Source organism: Belonocnema kinseyi, chromosome 8 (assembly GCF_010883055.1).
Source record: "Belonocnema kinseyi isolate 2016_QV_RU_SX_M_011 chromosome 8, B_treatae_v1, whole genome shotgun sequence".
Classification (NCBI taxonomy): domain Eukaryota; kingdom Metazoa; phylum Arthropoda; class Insecta; order Hymenoptera; family Cynipidae; genus Belonocnema; species Belonocnema kinseyi.
This window is the reverse complement of record NC_046664.1, coordinates 127,154,387-127,164,915: the sequence shown is the minus strand read 5'-3', so window position 1 is coordinate 127,164,915 and position 10,529 is coordinate 127,154,387. Positions and strand designations below refer to the sequence as shown.

At 37.2% G+C, this 10,529-nt stretch overlaps 1 protein-coding gene across 9 annotated transcripts in view; it reads right to left on the bottom strand.

Moving 5' to 3' along the window:
- The window catches only part of LOC117177698 (exocyst complex component 6B), a 292,026-nt gene that overhangs the window by 88,776 nt on the left and 192,721 nt on the right, over positions 1-10,529 (bottom strand). Inside the window, exon 13 of one of the 9 annotated variants that reach the window (XM_033368567.1) lies at positions 6,152-7,642. The exons of 7 other annotated variants lie outside the window; for them this stretch is intronic. In XM_033368567.1, the coding sequence (XP_033224458.1) occupies positions 7,525-7,642 (118 nt within the window). In that variant the 3' untranslated portion in view covers positions 6,152-7,524. Of the gene's footprint in view, positions 1-6,151; positions 7,643-10,529 lie in introns of those variants that run through there. One more of the 9 variants, XM_033368568.1, reaches the window with a different exon arrangement.

Here is a 10,529-nt window from a genome sequence, read left to right as displayed (position 1 = left end):
ATTTTATTCATTGCTATACTGATGTGTGAAAATGAAAACGAACAACTTGAGCGCCGTGCTTCTGTGAAAATAGACGAGCGGTGTACATGTGTATACACATGTGCACCGCTCGTAAACAAACGTAAACATACATGTATGTTTACGTTTGTAAACATCGTCATCTTGAAGTTATTCATATTTATTGACGTTAATATGATTGTTTTGATAAATTACAGATCTTATTTAGAACGTTAACAAATGAAAACAAATAATGGGGTTAAAATTTATAGTTTTTCCTTAAAATTTGTAAAACCGATCAGCTAGGATTTTGAGGCAAGATTTTTTCGATTCTTGAAAGCCTTCCAAACAAATCTACCTAGTCCGTTTTTTTCGGCATGGCCGACCAGCTAAAAGTGGCTTCCAGCTCACCGTGTAGGCTCTCATATTTCTCCAGTATTAGTCGATTTAGTTATGTAAGATTTAGAATCCAATGTCATAAAAATTTTAGATTTTCCTTTACACACATATTACAGATAAGTTGACGACAGGTTTATTATTTTACCGAAAGATAAACTACTTTATGTTATGAACCAAATTAATGCTTATCATCCTAGATTTAATTTCACACATGAGATTGAAAGTAATATCTCCAATCCTTTTATAAATTTTAAAGTTATAAAGACTGACTCAGGTAATATTAATACAGATCGGTATCGTAAAGATATTTATTCTGGTATATATTTAAATTTTTTCTCTAACCATCCAATACAACTTAAAATGTCCATAGTTATAAATCTTATTGACAAAGCTCCTAAATTATCACATGGATCATCCCACAATTCAAATATTGAATATATTTTTAAAAAATCTGTATTTAAATAATTATCTAATGCAATTTATTCAAATACATATTCATAACAAAATGAAAACAATTAACCTTTTTATGGAAAGTTATCTTTCGAAATTAAAAGAATTCTTAATGATTTTAATCTCGCAACAATTTTCGAATTGATTCAAAATTAGATAAATTTAAAAAAGTAGACAAAGATTCTTCAGACAATTTCCAACTTATTGATGTTGTATAAGAAATTCAATGTTTGAATTGTGAAAAGTGTTATGTTGGCCTAACTGATAGATTACTCTCTACGAGAATAAAGAAACATCATGATAATTTAAGACACAATCCAAAAAACCATAAAGTCATAGCTAAATACCAGGTCGAAACCGGAGATCTAATTGATTAGGAAAATGTCATTGTTTTACACCATAAATCTAACGAATTTAAAAGATGGAAATATTTTTCATTTTAAAAAATGGTAATAATTGTTTAAATATAACTTCTGATCTAAATAATTATAGTCTAATATATAACATAATCTTGGATTCTTTCATTTAAAAAATCAATTAAAATTTTATTTTTTCAATTATTATAATTTTAGTTGATAGTTTGTAATTTATTAATAGTCTAAGTAACCGTTTTTTCTATATTTGCCAATCACTTGTAATTCTACCCGTCCCTTCTTCTTAGAACCCTGATTACCAAGCTGATGATATGGCAATGCTAGGCGCCCCTCTGTTAATGGTCCTCTTTCTCTGTTTCTCGTTTGAAAAATTGAGCAAAACGTAGTTTTGTTTTCATCCTACCAAAATGTAGCTTTTAGAATTAACTACTGCTTTTAAATCTGTGTAATAATCTAATGTTTTTTTCTTTTTTAAATACACAATAAAATTTATTCAATTCATTAATCTGAAATGAAGATAACTCAAAGGTAAATATAAATCTTTTTTCAATTCCTAACCTCACTTTTAATAGAAAACATTTTTTTTACCGCATTTTAATTTAAACAAATTTTATTATATTGATTTTTTTTACAATTTTTTCATAATACAATTAAGAAAAAGGAGAATTGTGCATTCATATACATAAATCCTCGATATAATATAAGAAACTTTTATATACACGACTCTATCCTGATGAGGGAAATGTATAGTATTCGAAACGTCGAAAAATGTGAATAAAGAATTCTTTCAACACCTAAATCCTATGGTCTGAAGTATGACATTTTTAATATCTCATTTATAGTTTTAATTATTAGCTATTTGTGAATTTTAGTCAATTTATCAATCAAAGGGGGCGGTAAAGAGAGCTTCGATTCTGTCACAATTAACAATGCGACGAATGAAAGACGACGAAGATATACGTATACATATAGAAAATTTCTTTGATGTCGTCGATTAATTAGGCGACATGGATGTCGAAATAAATACAGAACTGTTGCCTATCTTGTTACTTTAAAGTTTACCGAAGAGTTTTGACAACTTCAGTTGCGCAATAAAGTCCAGAAATGAACGTGTGCTAAACGCTAAGCGCTCATGAGCAGTGAATAGAACCAATTACAATAGATTTAGTTACAAAAGCGATGTCAACATATAAATCACGGTTCAGATCAAGGTCTGTCATATTTTCGCCTAGACCTTTGACTCATATAGCACGCTTCTCAAAACGATCAAATGCTAAGCGCCCAAAATTTTAACTTCACTAATTAATCACTTTTTTAAAGGCAGAAATGGTATCCAAAGTAACATTATTAACTAGTGCGCACATTCCGATAATAACAGTGTACTCTTCGCAAGAAGGCCGAACGCTAAGCACCCATGATCAGCGAATAGAACTAATCCCAGTAGCTTTTGCGAAATATTAAACTATTTCTGGCTCTTGATTCGGGTTCGCTTGTTCACCTCTATTAGCAACGTCTAGAATCCTTTGTAGCAAGGAAGTTTGAGGATACTTTACGTGTTGCTGGTGACGTGTATAACCCGGGAACCATAAAACGCTTGCAATATGTGTGCAAGTGCCAAGAGTTCTGGCCCCTGACTTACATGTGCAGTAATAACCGAGAAACGTTTCGTTATTCTCTGGTCCTATGTCATCGATCTCATTGAACGCTTTCCACAGCTGGTACCTTGTCGCATTTCGGAAACGAGAAAATACTCGTACTCTGATCAAGCCAGGTTCATTACGTCGCGTATCTAGTTGAAACTCCTCATCTTCTTCTCGTTGCAGCTTGTCTTGAACATAAGATGGGACAAGTTCTACTTGATACACGCCAATTGTTATGTCGCGTATTTCTTCCAATGTAAGGCGAGGAAATTGTGGTACTTGAAGTTCATGCAGGCGATTCCAATTTGCATTTCCGTAGCGCATATTGTCCTCTTCTACGCGCGCTTGCGCAATATTTGGCTCACGAGCTCTCGCTATATATTCTCTTGCAAGCTCCGCTGTAGCGCCTTGCATCTCGATAACAGGATGGTATCGATTAATTATGGCACCAGCAATACGAAAGAAGAAAAAAAGCCATCGGAATGGTTTTCTCGAAGAACTTGAAAATGGACTTTATGTGGCCATTTCTGGATTTCACAATCCATCTAGATTTCGTTGTTAGCCGAGCTTCGTTTGCTTCTTCCGTTACCAATTGACTCTGTCCTTGTTGGTGAAATGGTGGTATCTTGGACACAATTCCTTAGCGTTCTAAATGTGGTTGGGCATCTCTATATCCACGCTCCTCTATACAAATATCACCAATGTCGAAAAATTCTCTCATACCTTCCACATCTCTTTTAAATTCGTTAATGAGCATTTGTGCGTCATTGTTTCGCGAGTCAGAGAAATATGCTCCTTGTATTTCAAGTATGTATCCGTCTGGAGCAACAATGAGATCAGGTTTTACTAAGTGACATACTTTATGTTTGCAGAATGACTGTCGAAGTACGCGAAAGTTACTCCTCTTCTGCATGTAAGCATAAGTTCCATCGATGATAGCAATAGCTCTGGGAATTTCTGGTTGTGGATTATAAAGTTCATTGGCGAATGATGTCACGTGTCTTTCAATGAATTCCTCTCTGCTTATCGCATTAAATCCAATGTTACCAGGCACAAATCGCTGCATTAAAGACTCTCTTACAGTAGAAATGACTATGCTTGTAGCTTGCCGGCTCGAATAATGAAAAATCACTTTCAGAAATTCATCAGAAAGACTTTGACGCATTTTGCAAGGGAAAAACAGCAGATGTTTTTTCCTCACGTATCTGGCACCATGCCCATGTAACTACGGAATAGGATCACAAAATTTATACAATTCTCTAAATTGTTCCTTTGTTACAGGAGCAATAGCTTCAAACTCTTTATCAGTGAAACTATCCTCAATATTAAACGCTGCGGCCGCATGAACATTTGCTTCGTTGCGAAGTTGCTGCAAAAACAGAAGTAACTGCTATCCCGGAATCCTATACGGTCTATTAATCGCTTGTAGTCCAGGAAGCAAGGGGCCTAAGATGAAACCATGTTCATCCAAATGATTTAAGCATGCTCTTGTTTCTTCTCGAATGAAAATGTCCATGACAATAAAAGCGTTAACTCTACATTCAATTGAAAGCCTTGGACTATTAACATCAGCATTACAGAACATACACGTTTGCCTGCCAGTTTGTGTAAGAAAATTCAGTCTTAAACAGCCTGGGTTACGTTGGAGCTCATCTATCTCATTGCAAATCGATTGATTGCAATTGAGACATAACCTACTCTCATCGGCGACTTCAAGTGGTGGTCCTCGAAGTTGAAGGCGTCTAAAAATTGCAATGTTATGCCTATCAGGATTATTATTTCCATCAATTCGAGCCATTTGTCGTGGTTGATAGACTCTATCGCACACATAGCAATTAACTCGAACTCTGAATGCCATTTTTTATACCATAAGAGAAACAAGCTCTTATGGTCTTGAAAGGCAGAGGAATGTATTAATAAAATGAAAGAAAAATTCAGAAACAACAAAATAATACAAGTAAACAAAAGAAACTAAAAACAAAAAGGGAATAAGAAATAAAACATAATTAATACAGAAGGGAACAGATAGGAATTTTTTTTCCTAAGCTTACCAATAAAATTACTATCTGCTCTCGAGACCTTTCACAAAAGAAATGACAAGCATATCATCGTCAATGGAAATAAGTGAATGCTGTTTAATATGTCTTTAATATAATAATAAGTGAATGCCGAGGTTTCAACTTGTTTTAAGTCATTAGGCCTACTTTCAGTTCTTCGCTCATTCTGAAGTCGTTCGCTTTTTGCTTTAAAAAGTGACAGTCGTTCATCATGCAGCATTCACTCATTATTTCCATTGACGACGGTATGTTTGTTTGTCATTTCTTTTGTGAAAGGCCTTTGAAAAAGTGATTTCTTAGTCAAGTTCAAATCTTCTGCGCTTAGCGTTTGCCCGTTCTGAGAAGCGCGCTATATGAGTCAACGGTGTTGACTCATATTTTCATTGGTTTAGCTAAACATGTTACTGACCACTTCTTGATGCGTGTTTCGTATACAGACATCGCCTGTGTCGCTAAAGCTACTAGGATTGGTTCTATTCGCTGATCATGGACGCTTAGCGTTCGGCCCTCTGGTGAAGGGTACACTGTTATTATCGATGTGCGCAGTAGTTACTAATGTTACTTTGGATACCATTTATGTCTTTAAAGCAGTAACTACTTAGTCAAGTTCAAATCTTGGGCGCTTAGCGTTTGATCGTTTCGAGAAGCACGCAATATAACTCATTGGTTTGACTAAAAATATTACTGACTACTTTCTGATGCGTGATTCTTATAGTGACATCGCTTTTGTCGCTAAAGTTACTCGGATTGGTTTTATTCGCTGATCTTGAACGCTTAGCGTTCAACCCTCTTGCGAAGCGTAGAATGTTATTATCGGTATGTGCGCTCTAGTTACTAATGTTACTTTGGGTACCATTTCTGCCCTTAGAAAAGTGATGAATTAGTCAAGTTAAAATCTTGGGCGCTTAGCGTTTGATCGTTTTGAGAAGCGCGCTATATGAGTCAACGGTGTAGGCGAAAATATGATAGACCACGATCTGAACCGTGATTTCTATGTCGACATCGCTTTTGTAACAAAATCTGTTGTAATTTGTTTTATTCACTGATCTTGAGCGCTTAGCGCCGCATAGCGCTAAAACTGTCTATTTTTTTTTAATTTTCTTTACGGATATTTCATCCGGCCCTTATAACCTTAACAATTACAAAGTTTCAGCTAAATCCACCTAAAGCCATTTTCCCATACATTTAGTGCGGGGTCCTTTGTAGGTTTAAATCATCAAAAATCTACATCTTGTTTTCTTTCTAAAACTTTATAATCCTGTTGAAAGGTTCACTTGTGTCCCCTACAAAATTAATTTCCGTATTTTGGCGCATTTTTGACATAATTAATAGCAGTTTAATTCTCTAACTATGCCTCGAAATGTTCATTTCTAGAGTTTACGAATGACTGAAGCCAACTGCAAAATTCCTTGCAACTGGCCGCAGTTATCAATAAACTAAGCAATAAAATCAAGAATGACATTTGGAGAAAATTGACAAGGCAATATAATGCGACTGTAGGTTAGCGTAATGCACTTTCCTCACTTGTGATGTTAAAATTCAGGCCAAGGGTCTAGACCGTCTGCTCCGCGATTTTGTAAAGGAACATTCCTTCGCCAATCATTTTGTGGTTTTGACTACTTTTAGCAGAGGATTTCTGCCATTTGAAACAATGTAAGCTATACTAAGAACAATGCGGTTATGAAGACATTGGATATTCAGAAGGCCACGTCCGCTTTGACGGTTTGAGATGTATAATCGTGGAACAGACGAATTAATATGCAAGCTCTTATGCACATACATAATCTTACGTGTAGTGATATGAAGGTCCGTAAGCTCGTTCTTCGTAAATTGAACCACCCCAAATGAGTCGGGTAGAACCGCCACGGCAAGCATGTTCGTTGTCAAACGATATTTTCCAAATGCGACGATAGATCTAGTTTTTCAAAGGGGCATCAATTTTGCTACTCATCTCAATATGTGTGAATGAACCTTCAAGCTTCGCGACAGACAGATGATAAGTCTATGAGAAGTTGAATCGAAAGCTTTCTGATAGTCAATCCAGGCCATTGACAGGACACGGTGATGGGCTGATGTGTCTTTGCGGATCCACATGTCAATGGACAGCTGTAAAGATCGTATGTATCGTGTTCAAATAAGTTATTGGGCTGTAATTCTCTGGTTTGTCAAGTTGCCTTCCTTCGGTGAGACTATAGTACGTCCTAGCCCTAGCCACTGCGGAATGAACGTTTCTGACTTTAAATATGAGGTGAATATGAGGACCATATGTTGGTGTATAGAAGTAAACTTCTTCCACCAGAAATTCTTGATAAAATCTGGTCCTGTGGCGGAAAAGTTCCTCGTACTCCTAAGTGATTTTTTCGATTCTTTGGCAGTGATTGATGGACATTCCTCCTCATATGTTATAAAGTTACCGCAAAACTCGGTGAAGCGGATGATATTATCAGGATCTTCTTTTATGTTCAGTGTTTTGCAGATCTTGTTGGGCTTGGGTGGATTTTTGACAGAAAGCGGGGGAACGCTGAAGAGGTACTATGGGTGAGCAAGAAACTGTTGACTCTCTCTGATCCATCTCTCTCTCTTTTGTATTATCCTTCTTGCATCAGATTAGACTCGTATTTTGTCAACCATATGCTGCTTGATTGTCAGCACATTTGACTTGTTTAGTGTGTGATTGAAGATCCTCAGTTCTTGGGTGAACTTTCGAACACTTTCTGGGAACAGTCTACCATCAGTTATGTAGTTAATTCAATCAAGAAGAAAATCAATATGTCAAGATACACTGAGCAATTTTTATCTAGTATCTATATCTGTGCTGCTATTTAGGTCTGGGAGACTATACTTTTTTAGAAATGCATTAACGATAATAAACTTAAAAGCTTGATACCAATACTACAAATATATTCGAGTAACAGTAATTCATACAATTTCATAGCCGAAATATGAGCGATTAACGTAAACAGCTATTCCTCTGCTAAACCTTCCTTTATCACTTTTTTCAAACTCCACCCACAACATAGGCATGATCTTCAAAACTAGGCGGTAAAGATAACGCTGATGTGGAAGCCAGAGAATACCTCTAGTTATATGATTACATCTAAACTGTTGTTCGAAGTACCACTCGATAATAGACGACTTAGATAGTTATTGAGCTGAAAAGTGAAGAGTGAATCGCCTATTTCGATGCGTACGGTCGGCCCAAGAAAGCCAGCCCCACCACTTTCTACACATTTTACTGTTCTGTGTCCGCATGATTTAAGAGCTCGTCTCACTCGCTGAACGCAGAGCGAAAAGATGTAGTCGTAAGTCGAGGGGATGAATTCCGGAGATTGTCCCCACTTGCTGAGTGTGTAATTGCGACCGTTTCTTTAATTGCTTCTACTGAAAAGTTTGTCTATTAACCCTAAGATCCCTCTCCTCGCGGAATGTCACAGATGCGGTACTTCTCCTTCTCGAAAATTGACTGGATTTTCCTAAAAACTTTTAGGGAGCTATATTGAGGCTAATGCCATTAGAGTGACAGAGATGGTTATAAATCACTCATAGTGCCGCATTGTGCCTTTGGATGCAGGTAGTTCCCGCATGAGTTGCACAACTACATATTATGTGACCTAGATGCTCAGGGTGTATATTACACGTTCTGCAGCTATCATTTGGAGTTTCTTCGTTCTAAATGTGTAGTACACGAGATGGCTACGATTTTATGCATTTTTCTCACCTCTGTATTGAAGTCAAAGCTGATTGTTTCAGCAGCATCCTCCGTTTCTTTTTACAGAAATGCTCCTTTAACTACTTCTTCGTGCTTCCTGAATGGAGTACTACCGGGAGGGAAAGCATTTTCATTACAGTTATTATGTTTCTTGCAGACATTTCGGAAGATCAAATCTGCCAGATGAGAGGTTTGTATCTACTTTGAAAAGTATCCTCTATAGATCTTACGTCTTGTATGCTGCTGTGCAGTAAGCCCAGGCATATAAAGGCCTTTTCAGCGCCAAGGTGTCGTATAGAGCTTTTGTAGACGAGCTCAGGGTCTTCGAGGATGCCATCAAGTCCGATTGGCCGAACAATCCTGTCATTTAGGATAGCTATGAGGATCTTGTACAGTATACTTAGACAAGCGATTGGTCTGTAATTCTTTGGGTCAGCTAAATTGCCCATCTTTGGCAGGACTACTGTGCGCAGTTCCACCAACCACTCCAAAAAAGCTCTTCTGACTTTAGATACAAAGTGAAAATGTGGGCCAGATGCTGCTAGGTTGAAGGAAACTTCTTCTACCAGAAGCTCTTGATACTATCTGGGTTTTCATGTCGCTTAATAACAGTAACTGTAGGTTCTTTTTTTAATCGAGAGTGGTCAGAGAAAAACTGTTGGTTTTTTTTACCCATCTCTCTCTCTCTCTCCGCTTTAGGCTTCTCCCAATGTGAGATAGTACCCGCCTTCTGTTAACAATATGCTGTCTGATGGTCAGCAGCTTTGAAAATTTAAGTGCATGATAAAGGATCTGCAGTTCGCGCCCGAAATGTCCTTGGCATTGGAATTGCTGCCAGATGTTATGTAGTCAATCACACACTCAATGCGAAATACGTACTGTCTTGTCCAGCCTATCTTTGTGTTGAGTTGATATATTCATCTTATGTTCCTATGATCAGCCGTTGGCATTGTTTTAGGGTTTGCATCTGCCAAAGCTCTCGCTGTATTAAACATACCACAATCGATAACTAGCCAATTTAGCCGGATCTTTAGGCTCTTAAAGGTTGGATAAACCTTTTTCCCCAGCTGCTCGTGGGAACAAAATAGAAAACACGCCTTTAGCAAGTCAGATGACTTTTAAGTCACACGAACACAGAACAGAAAGATGTGTCGAAGGTGTTGGGGCTAGATATCTCAGGCCGACCGCACGCATCGAAATAGTCGATTCACTTCTCACTTTGCAGCTCTAATTTTGCAGAAAAAAATTTAGTTCTTTTTTATTATGAAAGAGCGATTTTAAAACTATCAATATCATCAAACATCTGAAAATCTATTTTTTAACCATAAGGTCCCTTTCCTCGCGGAACGTCACATATACTGGAACTTCATATTTACGAAAATTGTTTCCACTGTGCACTCGAGGCCTGACAAAGTTCTCCTTGACTTCAAGATACGGACCATGTTTGTTATCGAATTTTCGGTACCAGATGACTAAAATAACATAGCCAAGGAGAATGAAAAGAAAAAGCGGTATAGATACCTTATAAGAGACTTGCAACAATGATGTCCTGAATATTCTGTTAAGCTGACTGTCCTTATCATCAGCGCTCTTGAAGCTGCTAAGCTTTCATTGGTTAATAACCTCAAAAGCATCCCTGCGTGTCAACAAAATGCCAAGATACTTGCAGCGAAAATGTAGAAGGCGGTCGTTCTCGGGTCGTTCCCTGTCTTTTGGTTGTACGAGACTTTTGCCGGATCATTGTATCAAGTGTGTCGCGAACTATAACCGCCTCTCGGTCGAGATACACGGTTACGGCTGAAATTTTACCGCGATATTTGCTGGGAGTGGGTTAATTTTTTTAGAATAGCACTCTCAAGTGTCCGGACTTATATGGCTGTATAAAAATTAAAATTAAAAAATT